Here is a 22204-nt window from a genome sequence, read left to right on the forward strand (position 1 = left end):
ATCCGCCCAAAAGGATTGAATTGGCACAACTTAAAAAGGTTTATAACTGAATCGGCACTAAAAAAAGGTTTATGACTAAATCGGCACAAAGGCAAAAGATTTAGAACTTTTTTGGCACTTTTCCCTGGGCAAATCTATGGAAGACCCAAGTCACATCATGTGTGAAGGAGAGTTTAGAGAAGCTGCTAGTCTTTCAAAATTGTGTCTTTACAGTTAAATACATAGCTCACTTAACCTAAAACTTGCGATGATTAAAGGGGGATGTTTAAAGGGGTGTGACTATTTCATGGAAAACTTCATGAAAAAATTTCAGTAGATTGATTAATTTTTGTCATCCAAACATCAAAAAATCAAAACATGATTTTTCCTCTATGTAATGGAACCTAAGATATTGAATCAAAGACCCGCCATCTTTTGAAATGGCTCAGGGCATGGTCACGTTCAAACTGCGCTGTCCACCTTGTCCATTTTATTGTTTTCATCCACATTTGACAGTTGTGTTCTCATGTATGCTTGGTCACTGTGAGAGAGAGAGAGAGAGAGAGAGAGAGAGAGCAGCTATAGCTTGTCTGGGAGCACGTACATCAACGGCCCCCTGCCTCCAATAAAGCACAAAATCATTAATCACACAGTTGCTGGCAAGATGGACAAAAGAACAGAGATTCAGAAAATTTTGAAGTCGTTGGAAGGTGATCAAGTCAAGGACAAATTCCAATTGCAAGTAAAAAAACAAAACTTGCGAGTGGCAAACCAATGGAAAATAACAAATGATGAATTGGCCACAATCATTTCTCTTTGATCAAAGCACAGTGAACAATGATACAACCCCAGTTGCAAGGGAAGCACATCTTGCCCTTCCCTTCGTTGAGAAGGCACTCATGTATCATCACTTCTGCATCTCTTTGACGAAAACTATGTCTCCGCTTCCCATGGCAGGGGACAACAAGTGCTTTTCTTGTTCGTTTTCGTCTATTTCAGTTGACTCACGAGGAGTGGCGTTTGACAAAGATTCCGTTACTTCATCCTCTGGAGATTAAAAAAGAACGAAAGGCAATTACATGCAGCTCTTAATGGCCAGCGTGCAAATTGATATTCATTAACAAAAGTGAGCGAAAAAATGCAGAGAATCATTACCGGAACATTCATGGTACTCTGGCATCTGTTTAACTGTGGTTACTTGTAAGCTTTCTGGAAGCAGACAACTGCATACAGCGCCTACAGATATAATGCAACGTGGTGATCATCAACATTTCAGAGTGTTTCTGTATAAGAATAATGGTAGTAAAAGAAAATTTCAAATATTTAAGGTTGTACCAATCAATACATCTAAGTTTAATTTCCATACATAATTCATTTCATAGATTTGATATGCCACCAAAATACACAGTAAGATGCACAAAATGCTAACAGCAATAATTCACGTCAGTTCTTTGTCCTGAATAGTCGTAGAGAAAGATAGAAGACTTAGCATGAGATAAGTATATGTCTACCCCAGTGCGATGGATATAGCTAGTTTGTTTACTTTGACATCAAGATAACCATATATTTGTAAATTTCAAGTCACTTAGCATGGAGAGAAAATGGACTTAAGCAATCAAGCTTCACTTCATTTTTATATTATAAAAGGTCAGGTCAACCTATTTTTCACTTAGCATGATGGTGATTACAATGGCAAAGAAAAATGAACAGGCTGAGGAGACTGAGAAGAAGCATGCACCAGAAATTTCGTGAGCTTACCTAACCGAGCAAGCCTATTTACCCACCCAGGGATCCGTCTGCCCGTCAATCTCAACGAGACATCGTCTGTGAAATGATTGCAGTTCTTGGAGATGAGGTGATACGTATCTCCATGGTATTCAGCTGCCATATTCTCAATAAATGTTCGAAATTCTAAGGGAGACATCCTAATGTGTCCCAAAAATATGGAACACCTATATAAGAAACCCGGGCAGCTCTTTGGTTCCACTTCAAAAACCCCACTAACAGGGAAGTCATGGGCACCAAACCCATACTCTTTGCCATGAACTGTTCACAGACATCAGTCGGGTGTTTCAGGTTATCACGACAAATGAAGAAATAAGAATTCAGGGAAAACAAAAGGGCAATACAAGAGAAGCAACTTCTTGAATCGGCCTAACAGGGGATTGGAGGCATAACAACATGTTATTAAGTACATCTGCAGTGATGTAAGCATTCAATTAATTTGAACAGTAAGGCCCGTTAAACAACGCATGTTGCAAAGTAACACCCGCTGCCCGACTATTGCTATTTGCTTATGTCTCATTAACAGAGAGTAAAGTCCTCTAGGATCATCTCCAAGAAATCAAAAAAGAAGCGGAAACACTCAATGACATACAGGTTAACCATAGACAAGAAGGTCATAACTTTCGACAGCGTCTTCTCCCTCTCACTATGCCTTGACCCATTGACCTTCTCGACTCAATGACATACAGGTTAATTTTTTTTTTTTATGTCCAACCACAAGTTCACAAGGAACGAAAGTAAACACTCAACAAGCATTCCGCAAGCGACGAAATTCAGTCGATTCAGCAGTTCACGATGTACACAAATACAGGAATTAAGGACATCCAACTTCATCATGAGCATTCTACACACCGCATTTTTCAGTCGGCATCAGATCGTATCATCGAACATCATACCAAACCTCTCCCAAATTCGAAACTCACGTCAATAGAGAGAACAAATGCAACCTCCGCGGCACTTCCATCATCATCAAAACCCGAGCTTCCGACACCACTGAGCTAATCCCCGCAAATTCACAGACACCCAGATCACGAAAGCAACCCAAGAAAGCCAAGACACCTCGAACAACAGGAGCAAGAAGCCATCAGCTCAAGCAAAACTCACCTTCAATGCCCGAATGGAAGATGCCGAAGCCGAACCAGCGGGTGTAATTGTTAATGGGCGTGAGATCGTAGACGTTCAGCATCACACGCGTCTCGCATTCCGAGCCCGATCCGGAGGTGGTCTCCACACCCATTTTCTTGTTTCTTGGCTTTTCTTCCTTCGAATTCGAAAGACACCCACCAAAGATCAAGAACCCTAGATTCGTGTTATGTGACCCGTCAACCAAAAGAGAAAGAAACCAAGATTCACAGCCTCCAAGATCTCTCTTCCAGCCGCACACAGAGAGAGAAAGAGAGAAGTTTTGGACCCTCGAAGGAACGAAAGGGGAGAAGAATCTTGAGTGGAAAGGGGAATAAAACCGAATATGATGAGCAAGGGGGTCAATAAAGAACACGGGTGGCTCCCTCTCTCTCTCCCTTTCTCTCTCTCTCTCTGGCTGACAATTTGACCTTCTGGTAGAGAGAAATGAAACATGGAAAGGCTTTGTAATAATTGGGCAGCCTTGGAGGATTGTAGCTCAGACCAAAACACGTTTTGTCGCTGGCTCCTGTCTGTAATGGCAAAGATTGCTTTCAGCTCCTCCTTTCGCGTGGAAATCTCTTTGGCCCTTTTGCACTAACTCGATTTTGGACATCATGCTTTTACTGGACAAGTTCGATTTGTGTACTATCTTTCCGATGACGATCCGGAGACAAGGACTGCATTTCTATATAATCCTAATTGAACTTGTCGTATCCACATTTCTGCGGAATTCATTAACATTATCATTCATTACATCAAGGGAACTTGTTCTTTCAGCAAGCAAAGAAATCCTACCTATCAACTACCATAAGAGAACTAACCAATTTTACAGAATAAAAGTATCTTTATCATATGAAATAAAATACGACCGATGGGTGGACCGGGTCTATTGTTAAACTCTAAAATGGCCCTTCAATTTCAAATTTGCTCATGATTAGAACAACTTTAAAATTTCTATGTGGAATTAAACGGTTTGGTAAGTTCAAGGTGGATGAGCCGAGTCCAAGAATTAAGTATTTTATCTTTTTGGTGAATTGAGTCTAGTCGGAATCACAGGTGTTTGTCTGGCGATGAGGTCTAATTGGAACAATGTTTATCACATTAGGTCTTAGAGACTGAGCATATGGATAAAAGTTAGCACAAGGACACACCCTATTTTGCATCTTTTTCTCCTTCGCAAAATTAGAGATGATTAGCCAAATAAAACAATGAGTTTAGCGGAACTTTTGTGATCATGGCAATCCATTTCTTCGTACTCTTACCGTCCAGTCAAAGATTGAACGAAAAGTAGAAAGTAAACGCCTATCTGGAAATGCCCACGACATTATTATGTTTGATAACAAAGATTATATAACAATAATTACGAGATGTAGGTCTTTTGAACCGATCAAATAGGATTGAAGCGTGACGTTAAAATCAATTTTGAGCCCAAAAAATTGATTCGGGTTGGGTGGACGTTTTCACATTTTTGGTCAAGGGAGTGTATAGTTAACTAATCAAGCGAAATGCCTATTTTAAATCAAGTTGATTTGATATTGGGAGCTTATTAAAAATTCATTTTTTGAAGTTTTCCGTTAAAACATGTATACACCCTTAACAATATATAGTATGAGGATTAAATTGAACTAGTATAAAAAATTTAGGAATCGTATTGAATAAATTAGAAGTTTAAAGACGACATTGCACATTAGGCTAATGTTTAGGAACCACATCGAACTAATTAAAAATTTAGGAATCGTATTATATATTATGCCAAAATTCATGAAGTATTAATGTTATCATCCCAATATATAGTGACTGAGAGTACAGAGACAGAGTCAAAAAGATTTTACATTAATCTAAGACTAACGTGTGGTTTTCTACACATTTTTTAACAATCGTCAACCGACATATAATTTATTCTTAAATTTATGCTTTTTCTTCTTTTTTTTGCTATCAAAAGAATTCTTAAAATATCGAAATCCTATGTTCTCGAATCCCGTTTTACTATTATTCTCGTTTAGTGTTCATCCATATTCATTTGATTTGTCAACATTCGCCCATTTCAATTGTCGCTATGCACTCCCACATCTCTCAGGCAAAAATTGATCTTTAAAATAGGCATACTTCTACTTATCTCTTTTTCCAAAAAGTGCAGATATCTAATTCACACCGGTAAATTTTAATTGTTGGTACATGTCAAAATACTGTTATTAAAAAGAATGACCGACAATTTTTTTTTTTCCAGATAATTTGTCCATGACATACTAACATTATTATGAATCACTAATTTTTTTTTTTTTTTTTTTGGTAAGGTAAGAATATATAGAGCAAAAGCCAACTATACAAAAAACCAGCGCAAAAAACTTTCACTCATAATGCATGAGCAAAAAAGAGTGAAAGGGAGCGATGTAAAAGAAAACAAAAACAATGGAAAACAAGGAAGCTGAAACAGACCGGCAAACAAAAGAAAACTTGCCACCAAGCAAACCAAAAAAACAACTGTCAGTAAGGCAGCACAACACAGCAATGGGGTTACAAACCCAGAAGGAACAGTACCAACTGACCAACCCTAGCAGAAGAAGCACCACTAAGGAGAATGGGCAAGCCCGCCAACAAAAACAGAAGAGTCTAAGCCCCACCCTCATTAAAGACGCCTGTTACGAAAGTTGTCCGGCACGTTGCTGAAGGTCAACACTTTATCTTAAAAAACTTTGACAAGTTGATTCTTCAAAGCCGAAACCTCAAGCGTTTCATCTTGGAAAATGATGTTATTTCTTTTCTTCCAAATTAAATAGCACATGGCTCCAAAAGAGAACCGAGCAATGGAATGAAAGAAATCCTTACCAGTCAGGAAATTCAAAACCAAAGGAGATTTTCTGCCCAAAATCTATTACGCCATAGAAGATTACATCCTGGCCCAAAAAAAAGCAAGAGTCGCCGAGACGAGACAAGCAAAGAAGAGATGGTCGATAGAGTCTAGAGTGACATTGCAAAAAGCAATGTCATGCTAACCTACAATCTTTTATTTTGCAAGACTTATTGAACACTTCAAACTTATGAACTTAACAATTTTTGAAATTTAAGACACCGATAAGAAAGATAAAAAACAGTTGGTCGTTTGCAAACTTGCAACGGGAGTTAATTATTTGGTAAACAACATCAGTAAGTTATCGAATTATTTTTGCCATCAGTTTTTGAGACTCGGAACTCTTTCTGAAATTGACCGACAAAAAAATATCTGTTATTTTGGATCCATAGCAGTAGAATCAAGACCTATAATTTTCTTTCAGTTGCTCCATCGATCCATAACATTCACTCACACATCTTGATTACGTCAACAGTAGAAAACTTTTGAATCAGTTGAATGAAGAAATGACAGTCCTGTCCTCAGTAACTGACATGCTACGAGTCGATGCTCCATATGATTATCAGAGAAAGAATCGAGAGAGAGAGAGACTCCCAAGAATGCATTATGAATTGCAATCTCAGCAAGAAAAGCGACAGTTTCACTCAACGTCCTGCATGTTCATCTCACAAGCATGCGGCTCTGGAAGTATGGATCGTCGCATCACAGCGGTGACTGCAAAAATTAATTCACCGTTGTCGACAGATCCTAACAACGGTCACTATCTTCATAACAGTCCTCTAAGACAGTGGACGGCAAATAGTACTCAACGCCCCAACATGCCCTGTCCTCGGTGTTCCTAAAGTTTACTTAGTTACAGCAAAAGAAACCGGAAGACCTATATATATATATATCATCATTTAATGTTCATTGCAGCTGACATGGCTCGTAGCTCTTTCGCAATGTCTGAGAAGGAGGGCCTTGAATTCACATCGGTGGACCAACATCTGTCCATCAGTGATCTCCATGCGGGGTCACACCAACTCGGGATTTCGGGTCGCAGAGTTCCTTTGATAATACCAGCTGAAGCATCATAAAGGAAAGAAACAAAGTCAGAACAGGCTTTCCTTTGACAATGCCTACTCTGATCAATACCCTGACGAAAAATCCAAGAAGGGTATCTAGAAAAACCAAGTTATGGAAAATAAAGAGAAATCCACAGAGCATTCAGTCTCCAATTCTGCAACACGAACTTTAGTATGATATTGAAAGTCGCTGTCTTGGTTTTGCTCTAATATATTGAAAAAGCATAGAAGACCAAACGAAAAAATGGCATTCTGGAACTAATGTTTAGGCGGATCTTTTGAAATTGTAAAACACGTAAATTTATTACAGATCAGAATTCTCAGTCTGGGATCATACCTATTATATCTTCCGACCGTAAGTTTGCATAGGGTTCTTCCCCTGTCAAAAGTTCCCACATGACTATTCCGAATGAGTAGACATCAACCTACATTGTCAGCACAATTTTCCCATATTACAATGTTAAGAATGGGGCAAGGAAAATGTTGGCATCTGAGAGTTGTAAATTGTATATAGTCCAATTAGTAAGATACCTTCTCTGTCACCATGTTGTTCTTATTGTTGAAAAGTTCAGGAGCCATCCACGGTATTGTCCCTCGTACTCCACCAGAGACAAGCGTTTTCTTCTTGATTTTTGATAAGCCAAGATCACCAATCTGAGGAAGGTTCCCACTCACAGTTATACCTTACTCAAGTACAATGAAGGATTTGCAAATAAAGGCTCAGGCACTTAATAAAGAGGGAACCTATAATGTAATTACATTATGAAAGGCAGGACATCTAAGTTAATTGATTAATCACCTTACAAACTGGTCTCTGTGGGTCCCTCATATTCACGAGGAAATTATGAGATTTCAAGTCAAAGTGAACAATGTGCTTCTCATGTAAGTATTCCATCCCAAAGGCTGCATCCATTGCTATAATCAGCCTCTTCCGACGATCAATCGTCCTGTCATCCAGTAGAAACATAAGCAATTGGCCTTAAATTAAATTCCATAACTGCTGAAACAGGACTTTGTCCACACAACAGAGATGAAACGGTCATGTGAATATTTCACAAATGGTTTTAGTTGAGAAGATTTCTAAGGTACAACTACCCACAGCTCATATCAGTATAAAGAATGTGTCTTATACTTCAGTTTCGAATTTCAGACTGAAGACCTTGCAGGGAAGAGAGTTGCTTTTTCCTTTCCTGCCAACGTTCTCCACTCCATAATTTATTTCATCCCTCTTAACAAGCATAGAGTTGGGTAAACTTCTTTGTTTTAGTCAGTACTGAGGAGGCATATGTGCCTGCTTCAATTCAGGAATTGGTTCCGGGACTTTAGAATAGAACAGTGCAAGACAATGGTCACCGTAACTTCATAAAGAATGTCAACAACTCTATAATCACCTGAACAAGCCAGGTTAATGCCAGAATAGATGGTAACAGAAAAATAAACTTGCCAGAATACAAAGTGACGGGCTAATGCAAGGTTACTCTCTGCAACAACACTTAAAATCTTTATGATCTTGGTGATAATTCACAAAGTTCAGAATTTCAGGATGTCAAGTCAACTAAACCAAACCAACTGGTTTTGATACTGATTATATGGGAATCCACAAAAAGCAAAAGCAAGCAGCAGCATTAGGTCAGGTACTTAAATTTCCAACTTCAAATTATTGACATTAAACTTATTTGTTTGTCTGCTTATGATATTAAGTTCCATGTACATAATTCAGACAGATTTATACCTATCTTTCTTTCGTAAGACTTGTTTGAGGGAGCCGTTGACCATATACTCTGTTACAGTTGCCAAATCCGTCACGGGCCCATCTGAAACTACTCCATAAAATGCCACTATATTTGGATGGTGAAGCTGGCCCAGCAAGTGAGCTTCCTTCCAAAAGTCAGCAACCTGGACAATATTATAATGAGATTGACAAATTAGACAAGAACTTTTTATTCAATAGCCTTTTGTTTTCCAAGTATAAGTTCATTATTCATGTCAGACAAAGAAGCTGAAATAGCACATTTATAAAATAGTAATAATACGAGTTGACTGATCTGTCTAGTAAATAGGTGAGACCCCCGTGGCGAGGGAGGGAATGAGGCATGCAAAAAGCTTTCAGACAAGAAGACTGGATCACTGCAACAAGAATAACATCTACATAACACCATCTTTTTGAGACACTCTTAAATCTAAATATCCCCCATGAAGATTGAAGGGAAGGCTTAAAGTAGGCTGGTGATAGAGGAGGATGAGCATTGGTGCAAGCAGATGCCCAGAATGCAAACGAGAAAAGGCACAAGTGCTTTGCATGAGAAGTGCATCTGATCTTTCTAAAGTGTGTTAATTTAGCTAAGAGGCTAAAAAACGTCGTTCTCTAGTATAGAAAGAGGTTAATGCTGCTGCAGATCGGGTGCTAAAGATGATGGACAATAAATGAAATGTATCTCATCAACAGAAAAAGCATGTATATATAGAGCAAACCCAAACCATTTATAAACTGAAATGCCCAAATTACAGGTTCTACATCACATTTTGACAACTTGCAGGAATATGTGAGGTACCTAAATAGAAATTTAAATTTACAACAGAAAGTTGAAGCACAATTATGGATGGACTATAACTCATCTACGATCTATTGCCAGTGAACAGCGAATACATAAAAAAAGGACTCAATTAAATCAAATTTCAGATCACTGAGTTATGCAAATTGAATCCTATACTATCCTGACATGCAAAAGGGATTCATGTAACCTATACCGTCTCCATGCCTTTCTGTGTTGCTTTATAAAGTGATACATTTAATGTATTTCCGTACTTAAGCAAGCGAGGGTGCTATAAAACGCATGACTGAAGTCAAAAGTTTCAAATGAGAGACTAAATAGTAAGGGTGGCAGTTCCAGGGAAGAATTACTTCAATGGAGTCTAATGATCATGGAAAAGAATTCAATCAAATTAATGTCCTACTGCAAATGAGCATTCTTTTCATCAGTAGTGCCTCAAATAAGCATTTAGTTAAACGTTAGTGAACAAGAGTACTTCTGTAGGGCTTAGGCCCCAACTTATACGAAAAGAAATGGACATTTTGACAAGACATCAGTTAGGAGAACTTATTATGACATTATGACAGATATTCAAATAAAAAGGACACCATACATGGAATTTCTAACAGTTAGGTTTGCCTAAAAATATTTAGTGGACAATAAAACGTTTGGAACGCTATGATCCTACAAACAGTATTACTCATAAAAAAAAAGATAGTGACTATAGGTGATTGGTAACTACAATAAATCTGCAATTCTGCCAAAGTAATCAAACATTTAAGATGTGACATTTAAATGTTACAACTGGGAATGTTTACCAGACGATCTTCCCGAGCAGCACCGTCTGTGAAGCAACAGGATTTTAGCCTCTTAATCGCAACATCAGATCCCTTCCACTTCCCATAGTACACAGTCCCATATGTACCCGATCCCAGTTCTTTTATACATTCTACATCTGTAGTTCTAATAGTCTGCAGAGAAAATGAAACCTTTAATCCTTCTGATATTGGAAGGGAAGAAACCAAAGCAAAATTGAAATATTACCTGCAGCCCTTGAGAAGTGAGGTGTGCATAAAAAGCAGTCAAGTCCGTTGAGATGCCACCAATTAATTTAGAGCACTTGGGACTCTCTTTAGACTTTTCCTGTCAAAGGAAAGGCTCATGGTGAATGAAGTCAATGGAAAATATCATATGCTCAAGAAACTTTACAAGCTCATTTCTTGAGCAAATGGGAAAGTATCCTCGAGCATTACCTTGTCATCAATGCTTAAACCTGATGAAAGTTCCTCCGGATTATCTTCATAAACATGATCTTTTTCCACTTTAGGGACATCCTCTGAAGACAAATCAGATTGAACTCCATTTGATTCATCAAGTTGTGGGCCCGTGCTAAACTCCATCAAATCTATAGACTTGGTTTGTGGCTTGGTCAAAGCATTAGAAATGTTGCTTGTTGCACGACAAGAGTGTGCAGATAGTTCCACATCTTTGGGTGATGACAATGAGAGGTGATGTAATGACAGATCAACTGATGATGAAATGTTATTATTATAGCTTGACAAGTTAATGCCCATTGATCTACTGGGATACTTGCCATTGCATCTCATGCCTATGCTGTCACTACATTTGCCGTCACTTGGCAAGAGACATACGTCGGAACTTTCCAAAGGATCCATAGGATGTGGTTTCTTGTATATGTTAGAATCACAATTTGACCCATTAAGAAAATTTTCAGGGGAGGTTTGATGTATTGCAGTGTTCTTATATGCATTTAATGCAGATTGGACATCTTCTTGAGCATCCATCACCTCTAGGCACGTTGATGGACATATGGAATCATGATGCACAGCTGACTTCCCATTTACACCTGCAGAGACGCCCCGATAAGCTGGATTGCATTCCATAAACTTTGCATTTGAAAATAGTAAGGTCAGATAATCACCTTGAGCATAAATGCAAGGATTTTCACAATTCAAATAGGAGTTCATCAAATTCACACTTCCATTCGACAAACAGTTATAAAATCCAGTCCATGCCTTGTGCTCTGCCTGATGTGTTCTCGTGAACTGCTCCTGCTTTGACATATTAGAAATAGGCTTGAGACCAGGACAACTTTTTCCAAGTGAGAGCCTTGGTTCAGCTTTAACAGCTAGATAGCTCTCCATCTCAGCTGGATTATAGCGATGATTTCGAACATGATATGGATGAACCCTCTGATATCTTGCACCAGATGCCCCAGATCTATGGCTGTGGTTACTGCTCTGCATTGCTCCCCATGCCCTGCCAGCCACAGCTGAAGGCTCTTGAGTATAACTTCTTCCGGTGAGTGGATTGGTGCGAGGTGATGGTACAATGTTTTCCCTGTTCAAATGACTGTGCAACCCCACCTCAATCCTTCTCAAGTTTTTCGGAGCATTAACACTTTGACTGTTCAAAACCACTGTGGGATTGCCCCATTGCATTGGATCCTGAGGTATGGTAATATAATGACTCAAGCATCCTTTGCAGATCCCCAACTCATGGCTACATTTCCTCGACAAAATCTGCGCAGTTACATACGTTGGCACCGGAAGATTCCCATTTCTTGGAGTTAGAGGGCGTGGGCGTGCTACCCGAAATTGAACAAGATTATAACGACTCTCACTGCCCGGAAAATGCGTGCCCACTTGTACACGGTCCAACAGGTCCATTGGGGCTTGGGGTCCAGAAGCCAAACCAGCAGGTGACCGGTCGTACTTTGCGCGCCCCCGGCGAGTGGAAAATTCCATCTTTGTATTTGAAACATCTCGAACATTATCGTAAACAGCCAATTGCTTCACTAGAACTGGCTCGTTCCACCCCATATTCCTAACAGGATCATCACGAAATCCCGTCCCGGCAACGCCATTCACTGGATACTTAACGACCGCGCAACCAACCCAACTGCCGCGAAATCGGGCCTCCTGACCTTTCTGGCCCTCGAATCCGCAACCATCGAAACCCTCCAACCCTCTCCTACCCGAAATCTCATTCTCTCCACACACACCCCCCCACGCATCACGATCCTTCCTGAGCCCCCCGTCTGGACTACCTTTCTTACCATCGCTACCGTCGCTAAGAACAAAGACCCAGAGCCTCGCGTGCTTACCGCGCGCCTCGAGCCTGTCGTGCTCCTCGATCATACACCTGACGTCGTCATCGGAGGCGACCGAGACCAGGGGCGCGTCCCCGCCGCCGCCGCCGCCGCCTTTGCCGGCGCCGGCGCCGGCGTGGGGAAGCTGGTACTTGATGGAGAAGCCAGGCGGGATGCTGGGGCAAAGGTCGGCGATCTTGGACGCGAGGCGGGAGAAGGAGACGCCGCGGTCGACGGAGACGATGCGGGTCTCGCCCCCGACGTAGCGCAGGTCGCCGGACGGCGGGCGGGGCTGGAGGGCGCCATTGAAGCTGCAGACGAGCTTGAGCTTTCTTGACGTGTTGCCGGCGGCGGCGGCGGCTGCGGCGGCTGAGGGTTTCCCCCGGAGGCGGGGGAGGGAAGGCGGTTCTTTCATGGCGAGAGAGAGAGAGAGAGAGAGTGAGAGTGTAGAGCAGTTGCGAGTGGAGCGGGGAGTGACGGGAACGGGGGGATTTTATGCTAGTGGGATTCGATCCAAAATAAGATTTTTTTTTTTTTTTTTTTTTTTTGAGTTGCGTCTCTTAATTTCAATAGATTTTCTGCTCTCTAAATAAAAAGTGATTTTTTTCCTTTTTTTTTCCGTGAATTACACTCAGAATATTTCAGGAGAATCGACACTACATAAATCTAGCAGCTCGACTATGTAGCCCGTCTGTAAGATTGATGGATTATTTCATGTGAAATTAGCGAGCTTAGACTTATGGGAATTTTTTAAAGTATGCTTTTTTGGGGGTCATATTTTTAGAGTCCCTGAATTTCTGGAAGTATGACTGTGATCTCACTTTTTGATTGCCCCATCTACGGTGGAATCCCACGCGGTCGAGTCGGACTTATTAAATTATGTGTGCATGCTTTTGTAGTTCGTTACGTGTAGCGCCTTGAACGAGGCAAAGCACAACTCGTATTTGTCCTTTAGTCCATGGGGTTGGGGAAAAGACAAAAGAAGGGAAAGGAGACACTTGCCACCGTCTGGATTCGTGCATATATTATAATGTATGATGGAGTGGTGTCATCAATCATTTCACTGAAAGTATATGATATCTTGCGCGCCTAACGAGAAAACATTTCAAAGTATAAATCACAGATAGATTTCATGAAATTATAAATTCGAATAATATATTGAATTTCGATTGGAAAATTAGCCAGTAACTTTCTACTTATAAAGAATTGCATATCTACTTCTTGTACAGGTGGGTGTGATGCCAATAATGAGATTCCATCCATAAGAAGAGATTATATCATGTCAATTTTCACTATAGAGTTGAGTGTTATTTGACCACGTGTTTCTTTTGCTAACCACTGTATTTATATATCAAACTTATCGCTTAACTTCCAATTGACATTATTGGTATCAATGCGGATGTGATTATGAAACAAAACCATGGCCCACATATAAATATGTTGTTAATAACAGATAATGGTGGAGATGGCAATTACTCACAAGGAAATTATCCCGCCAACTTCTAGAACAATAAAATCGACACCGCATAAATTAAACTACAAATTGCTCTAGTACCATATCTTCGATCATTATGTATAAATTAATTCCGTAGTTATCAAATGACGATGCTTATTTTATATAGTTAATTATTTTATTGGAATATATGTTGGTCACCAGCAATCTTGGGGAAATAAATAATAATGAAATAAAAGAAGAGTGCGCACTTTAAGGTTTGGCACTTGGTAAGGTAGTCGCACGTTGGGAATCGAGTCAAAAAGAGAGGACTTCAAAATCAAGTTTGGTATCTCTCATGCCAACGTGGACCACTAAATCCGACCTGAAAACCACAAAAGCTGAAACAAGTGTGCCTCTATGGTTGGGGATTTGGGGCCCAGCCCACGTGACATCGGGCCCACTTTCGAATTCCAACCACAAACGCCCGGACGCGTGTGGTGATGAGTCGATAACCTATTTCTCTATTTTTTTCTATTTTTTAAAATAAAATTTAAAATAAAAATTCATTTGATAACATAATTTTAATTTTTTTAATTTCTAGAACAATTTTTGACTCAAATATAGATTTTAAATAGAAATAAGAGATTAAAAAATTTCTCATTGCTTGCCCCCTATCACCCATTGCTGCCCACCTCCCCTACCTCTCGCTTTCACTGCTTCCTTCCAACCATCCAGGAGGGAGAAATTTTTGTATCATTATCAAATTGATATTTTTACTTAAGAATTTGTCTTGAGAATAAAAATAGAAAAATGTATTTCTGACTAAAGTCTGAGAGTAAAATTTTAATCATAGCGCCTTTAGCCATCGCCGCCTTCAGCAATGGGTCTGGGGTCAGAGTCAGCACATGAAACCCGATGGGCCAGTTTAGAGTAGCCATGTGATGGGATTGATTTAGTGATTTGTACATTGATTGGGAAGTGACTCATTTTGGCATATAGGGACAAAACATCCACGTTTGATTCAGTTTCTCTTTTTTTTGAGGTTGTAATTGAGACGTGCTATCCTTGTACTAAAATGACGAAAAATTATTATGATATCGTGGATACTAGATGACATCGAGGTTAGATAGCAAATCAAGCTTTAAAAATTTCAAAAGTTTAGTTCAAATTTATTTCAAAAGTATCTGGCCTTCGGCTTGATAATTCATCGTATTACTAATGCATCTTGGATCTCAATTATCGTTTAATCTTTGGGACAAATTCAAGAATTAGATGAGCATTATAGTCGTTCATCCAAAATGTTGTTGTCGATTGCTTGATCGAGATCTAGAAAAACCCATCTTTCTTCTCGAATAAAATTTTGAGGCTTTGATCGCCAACCTGGCCCCATCAATATAGGTCATGGAGAAATAACAATTTGCATTTCTTATTTTCGGGATTATGCTTGAAAAACCTCATCGCACCATTCCAAGTCGTGGTTAGCAGACTACCGTTTTAACTTGCTAATTGCAAGCGATAACATATTATTGTGTTGCTCTTGCTTCTTCTTTCCCTTTTGTTTCCCAAATGAGCAGCTTAGCCGTTACTAGGATTGATTATGTCAAGGTGGCGGTTCCCTACGATACATATGCTCATTTTTATTCCAATAGATTCCTACTTTGAATCTGTGTTTATTATGTATAAGAAGTGAGTATTTTCATGAAAAGTATCCGTTTGAGGCATTTCCTTCGTGAAATACAGTACCCTGGAATAATTCGAAAGCATGTTGACACTACATAAATCTTGTTGTGTGATTGTGTAGCTTGTTTGGAAGGTCGAGGGATTATTTCGTGTGGAATCGATGCACTTAAACATCGTCGCGAGTTACTTAGTGTGATTGGATGTTGGATAGACTCCAAAGTATTTCTTATTAAAGTGTGGTTGTAATCTCCCATTTAATTGCTTGATCCATATTGGAATCCCATGCGGTTGCTCTCCTAGTGAAGTAGATCACTTGAACAATTTTATAAATGTGTTTATACTTTATAGTTTGTTATGTGTAGCACCTTTAACAAGGCAAGGCAAAACTTGTGTTCGCCGTTTAGTCCATTATGTGGGCCAAAAGGAAAGAGAAGAGCGTTAGAATAAAATCTTTTCAGGTCTAATTTACCTCCCAAATTAACAATTTTCACCCTTAGAGAGTGATAGAATAATAAACCATGTCTTTTTGTTACAATAGTTGGTGGATATTTTACAAAATTTCACATGATATTAGAATTAAAAGTCTTGAATTCAAATCTTTTCAGATCCTATTTGCTTCCCCAATTAAATATTTCTACTATTAGGGGGAGTGTTAGAACAATGAACTACACATGCTTCTAAAAGGTTAAACTTTTAGAATAGTTAGTAGAGACCAAATTTTCATATGGTATTAGAGTAGGAGATTTTGAGTTCAAGTTTTTCTAAGTTCCTACTGTCTCCTCAATTGAAATTTTCACATTTAATATTAGGCCAAAAACCAAACTAAGCGTGATGGAGAGTTTTAGAACAATTAAATATTAAATCACGCATTTATCTAACAACTTAAACTTTTAAAATAATTTGCAATAATCTTACAAAATCTCTTATAAAAAGAAAGCCGAGACTCGCCACCATCTAAATTTGTGCCAATATTATAATATATGATGGAGTGGCGTCATTAGTCATTTAACTAAAAGCATATGCTAACTTGCGCATAAAATTGTATATTCGAATAATATTTTGAATTTCGATCAACTAATTTTTCGCTTAGAAAGATTTCAAAACAAATAGGTTTAAGGCTATCTGACATCTCGTATAAGTTAAAGGGTGTGAAGCCGTTGATGGAGATTCCATCCATGAGAAGAGGATCTATTATTGTCCATTTCCACAGTAGAGTAGGGTACCATTCCTTGCAAGCGGTGCTAGGAAAATGCCATGTGTTTATTTGGACAACTAATTTTTATATACATTAAACTTATTGCTTAACTTTTAATTAACATTATCAGTCAATGTGGATGTGATTATAAAACAAAACCATGACCCGCATATGTATATTTTTTTTGAAAATAGATCTTGGCCGAGACTATAACCATTCTCACAAAGGAATTATTTTTTCAACTTCTAGAAGGAAAAAGTCGACAATGCATAAATTAAAGTGCGAATTACTTTAGATGCCATATCCCAGAACATTAAGTATAAATAAATTCCTCATTATCGAATTATGACACTTATTTTATGTAGTTAATTATTTTTATTGGAATATTTGTCAGCCGCCATCATTCTCAGGGAAATATAAAAAAAGAAAAAGAAAAAAAGGACGTGTACTTTAAGGTTGGCAATTGGGAAGTTAGGTGCATGTTGGCTTTCGGTTCAAAAAGAGGACTTAGCAAGACAACTTCAAAATCAAGTTTGGTATTTCTCGTGCTGACGTGGACCCCTTGAATGCCACCTGAAAAACACAAAAGCCGATGCAAGTGTGCCTCTCTGGTTGGGGATCTGGGCCCGGCCCACGTGTTGTCGGGCCCACTTCGGAGTTCCCACCACAAACGCCATGACACATGGGGTGATGAGTCGGTACGCATCTCTAAGTTGCCGCCTGTCCCCCGGGCCCTGAATGGGCCCCGATCAAGGTTAGCTCGTGGGGCCCGGTGGCCGGTTTCGAGCTGCCACGTGTTGGGAGCTGCCAATGTGGACGGATCGGTTGGTATGATTTGATTTGTGCATATTAATTGGGATGTGACTCCATCATCTTTTGCATGTAGGGGACAAAACGGTCACGTTCGATTTGTTCCTCTATTTTTGAGGTTGTGGTTGAGACGCACCGATCTTCTTGTAAACGAGGACATTTTGTTGAGCTTCAAATCGATATATTTAACTGACCCAAAAAAAAAAATGATATATTTATAATAAATAAATTTATTTTTAATTAATTTTTTATGATAAAAATTTCTAAATTTTTATACTGATGATAAATTAAATTTTATCATCAAATTATTAAATTGGATAACATACGTATGGCCGGTTGAAGATATTAACTTGAGGTTTTAATCTTTATTCATCATATATGTATCAAGTTATAGTTTTTCATGGAATTAATTTAATTTAACCAAAACCAACATATGGTAAATTTGACTAAAAATGTATTAGTTTGAGATTTTTTTGTTATAAAAAAAAATAAATTAAGATAAAATTTATCACTAATATACCAATTTGAGTTTTTTTATAATTAAAAAATTTATTTAAGATAAATTTGTCAAATGTGTACTAATTTTGGCTTTTTTTTTAATAATATCAACATAAAAATTATTATGGTATTGTGGATATTGGATGATATTGATATTCGATAGTAAATCAAGCTCTAAATATTTCAAGGTTCATATTTATCTCAAAAGCATTTGACCTTGGCTTGATAATCCATCGTATTGCTAATGCATCTCGGATAATTATCATTTAATCTTTGGGGGCATATTCAAGAATTAGACGAACATTAAAGTCGTTCACATAAAGTGCTGTTGTTAATTACTCGGTTGAGACCAGAAAAGCCCCATCCACATAGGTTATGGAGAAATAAAAATTTGCACTTCATATTTTCTAGGTTATGCTTGAAAGACCTGAGCGCACCATTTATAGTCACAGTTAACAGACTAGGAGACTTAACTTGCTAATTGCGTGCAATAATGATATGCGCGAGAGTGAGTGATTCTGTGAATTGGGGTTTGCTAGGTTATGTACATATGAAGAATCGAGTGTTTTAGGATAGATATCGATAGATTAACATAGATGCACGATAGAATATGATCACTGCAAGGCCTAAAAGGACACTCTACCATTCGAGGATGAAGATTGGGATTGTCAAAATTCGCTACTAAGACATAAAGGACAAACAATTGACCAATGATAAATGAATTTCGAATAGTGGAAGCTCATTATCAAGGCCTAAAAGGAAACTGCTAGCTAAGGATAAAGTGTTTTTTGACTCACCACCCAAGAACAATCCACCTTTCAAAGATAAAAAAATCGGAATAGGAGTTATCTACTATCCAAAAATATTCTCACATAGAGGAAGGTCTCATGTATTTTAATTCATCAAAATCTATGTTATAGATGAGAACTCTCCTCAATTTATAGAGGGACTAAAACACTAAAGAGACGTGAGAATCGCCCAAACATTTAAGGACACAGGGACTACAAAGCATTTAAAGACCTAGTAATTGGAAAATTCATTAATGAGATGGAGACCTGAAGTATTGACTCTTCAGCCCAGCAATACATCTTCCGAAATTCGTTCATCAGCCTTATCTAGAAAAATAACTATCTCGGAACTTCACCAAATAACCAAGGAAATAACCAAGAATAGTCTTACATCAAATATGTTGTTAATTAGTGTTGAAAATTGGCAACTATTTTGGCAAAACGGAACTTAATTTGCAAAAGTCAAGAATCGACAACTCCTTGTCCGATGGCTCCGTAGTCAATCGGCAATTAGTCTCTCGTATCGATAACTCGATTGATGGTCTTCACATCGACGCCTTCATTTTGGACCCATAAGTTATAACCAAAATATGAACTCCCAAGCAGTATGCTTATGGGCCGGCCTTTTTGATGAGCCACTGTCCCTCATTTGCCACGGGTTGGGTTAGCTTTCAAAAGTCAAAGAAGGCGAATTATCTTGTGTCGATATATGTCATTTTCGGAGTTTAGCTACAACGCAAAATGTCGCAACAGTTCTAAACTAACGGCATTAGAATGCATCAGTTCTAAATTTGAAATGTAATTTCTTCCAAAAATTTATTTCATTAGTATGACGATGATGGTTGAAATCACAGTTGTCACGATTGAACTTTATGCCAGATCAAAATTCAAGTCATATATAGCACCTATCTTAGTGTTACAAGGCGGTGCTTAACAATACAAGTGTCGCTCTGCTTGGTGCAATATTGCGAATGGTCTTATAGTGGGCAGATATAATGGCTTCAACGCTTCAACGCGAGGCTATGGTAAAGTCACAGCCCTCAGGAGTTCTTGATTCCTTGACTAAAAAAGTATTCATTGATTATCTGAAGCCAGACAGTTTTTGTCGAGGTTGAAGCCGAACTCGACATGAAACGTAATCCGAGCATCTCTTGCGCCTATTCGGAAAATCGAGTCAGACTGATAGTTTGATAACAAGACTCGAGTAAGATCAAAGACTCGTGAATTTTTTTTTTTTTTTTTTTTAAAGTCATAAATTTATTACAATTGTACCAATTTAGTCATAATTTTTTTATACCAATTAAGTCCTAAATCTTTTGTATTTATTCCAATTTAGTCCATCTGGTAAATCAAAAATTGGTCAGCATTGACATGGGCTCTAGTTGTTCTACGTGGTGTGGGCGATGTTAGCGTAAATAATTTTTAATGATATTTTAATGTTTTCAAATTTATTTATTTGTTCTTTTCCTTGTCCTTTTTATTCTTTTCTTTTCTTTCCTTTTTTTTTGGCCATTCTCTTCTTTATTCTTCAAGTCGATCATCAAACTAAATTGATATAATTACAATATGTTTATTTTTCCCTCAAAGTTAGGAATAAGTCTCTTTCAATGTTTACATCAATGTCATCCTACGTCTATTCTCATATTCCGTCCAAGAAGTTATCTCTTCATTGATGGCGTTGACTGTCGTTCTCCTGCTGTTCTCAAGATTCTTCCGTGAAGTTACCAGGAAAGATCCACCCTCCTACTTCCCCCGAACAGATGAATTGATTCGTCATTTCGTCGTTCGACTAGTTGAATTGTTGATCAGTCGAATACGAAACTCGGTCAGGACTCCATGGAGAACAAGCACCGGCAATACAGTATATGCTCGGGTTAGCTGTCAATTTCCAAGCTATAAAATGGTCAAGAAAGGAGTAAGTTTCGGAAGAACCATTTCCCACTGCCTTCGCTTTCTATTCAGATTTCTCGTTATGATGCGTTTGGGAACGCTTTTGGGAAAAGTCCTTAGCAAAATGCAAAGACCTTTGAGTTTAATGTATTTTCCAAAATGCAAAGTGTGTTTGGTAAAATTGTAGTTTGAAAGCCCATTTGAAGTATCTTTTAAGCAAAATGGTGTTTGGAGGAATTATATTTGCAAAGTGCTTTGGTGATAAAAAAAATTATCAAAAGAAAAATAAATAAAAAATTGACCGAAAGGGCAGATGGCCGGGAAGGGCAAGTGGCCGCCGGACGTCCACTGAAGACCACCGGCGAGGGTCGCCGACGTCGGGCGATCATTGAAGACCACGGCGAGGGTCGCCGGACGTCGGCGACCACCGAAGACCATCACGAGAGGGTCGCGGACGTCGGCGACCACCGAAAACCATCGGCGAGGGTCTCGGACGTCGGGCGACCCCGCCGCGACCAGTGCAGGGCGGTGAGGTCCCCGCGACCTTGCGGCCCCAGATCTGGGTCGCGGCGGGTCACGCGACCGCGCAGCCCGGATGCGGGTCGCGGCGAGGTCACGCGACCTCCGGCAACCGCCGTGACCAAGATCTCGGGGCGGCGAGGTCGCGGGAGGACCTCGCCGCCCTTGGATCCGGGTCGCGGCAAGGTCGGCGACCCAAACCTCGCCGCGACCCACGCGATCACCGCGACCCCGGACGGGGCGGCGGTCGCACCACTCCCCGGCGACGGTCGCCTGGGCCACCGCAACCATGCCGAGCCTTCGGCGGCCACTCACTCACAGCTTCGAGGAACACATCGTCGGCCTTCAATGGAGAAGAAGATGAACAGTACAACAACGATGGCAAAACCAGAAAAATCGAGAGTAGCTGAGGATATTTTTGGAAGAAGATAAAAAAAAAAGTGAACAGTGCCACTTGTATGCTGAGAAAGTTCGAAAGCCCCAAGGCACCCCTTCACCTGCCTTGGGCTTTCAACCTTGGGAAGGCCAGCTTTGGCCTAATGGAAATTCTAAAGTTGTTCCCAAACACCCCAGCTTTAGCCCAAGTATCTTTAGAAGCCCAAAGTCCCTTGCAAAACTGATTCCAAACGCACCTTAAGCAGGTCAAACCCATCCTAATCGGGGGACCAAGAGTGTTGATAGAGCGATAGTCAAACGATGCTTCTCATTTTCATCCTCTAAAACATAAAAAAACTTCACATCAGTCCTTTTCTCTGATGGTAACTCCAGGTCAGCTGTACAGGCAGACAGGCTTATCTAAGCATTTTCTTGAATTTGGGCGTTTACTAGCCTATATGTAAAGTCATTGGCCCATCATTGTAGAACAAGTACTGCCTATCTGAAGTATAGCTTGAGCTCGAGCTAATTCGACCACATAAGTTCAGAAAAAGACAACCATGGATTACA

The 22204-nt window shown here is 39.3% G+C and overlaps 2 protein-coding genes across 2 annotated transcripts; both read right to left on the reverse strand.

Annotated features, from left to right (window-relative positions):
* Positions 1-565: 565 nt before the first annotated feature.
* LOC104436652 (deSI-like protein At4g17486) lies at positions 566-3437 on the reverse strand. The gene is made up of 4 exons (XM_010049498.3): positions 2869-3437; positions 1738-2025; positions 1135-1215; positions 566-1026 (listed from the first exon to the last, which is right to left on the reverse strand). The coding sequence occupies exons 1-4, from the start codon at positions 2999-3001 to the stop codon at positions 887-889; spliced, it is 642 nt and encodes a 213-aa protein (XP_010047800.2). The 5' UTR covers positions 3002-3437; the 3' UTR covers positions 566-886.
* A 2886-nt stretch (positions 3438-6323) lies between these two features.
* LOC104436653 lies at positions 6324-12894 on the reverse strand. Its single transcript, XM_010049501.3, has 9 exons — positions 11275-12894; positions 10586-11199; positions 10377-10475; positions 10151-10303; positions 8534-8697; positions 7601-7748; positions 7333-7455; positions 7139-7226; positions 6324-6799 (listed from the first exon to the last, which is right to left on the reverse strand). Exons 1-9 carry the CDS (start codon positions 12857-12859, stop codon positions 6633-6635), a joined length of 3141 nt encoding a protein of 1046 aa, XP_010047803.2. The 5' UTR covers positions 12860-12894; the 3' UTR covers positions 6324-6632.
* Positions 12895-22204: the final 9310 nt, after the last annotated feature.

Source organism: Eucalyptus grandis, chromosome 3 (assembly GCF_016545825.1).
Source record: "Eucalyptus grandis isolate ANBG69807.140 chromosome 3, ASM1654582v1, whole genome shotgun sequence".
Taxonomy (NCBI): Eukaryota; Viridiplantae; Streptophyta; class Magnoliopsida; order Myrtales; family Myrtaceae; genus Eucalyptus; species Eucalyptus grandis.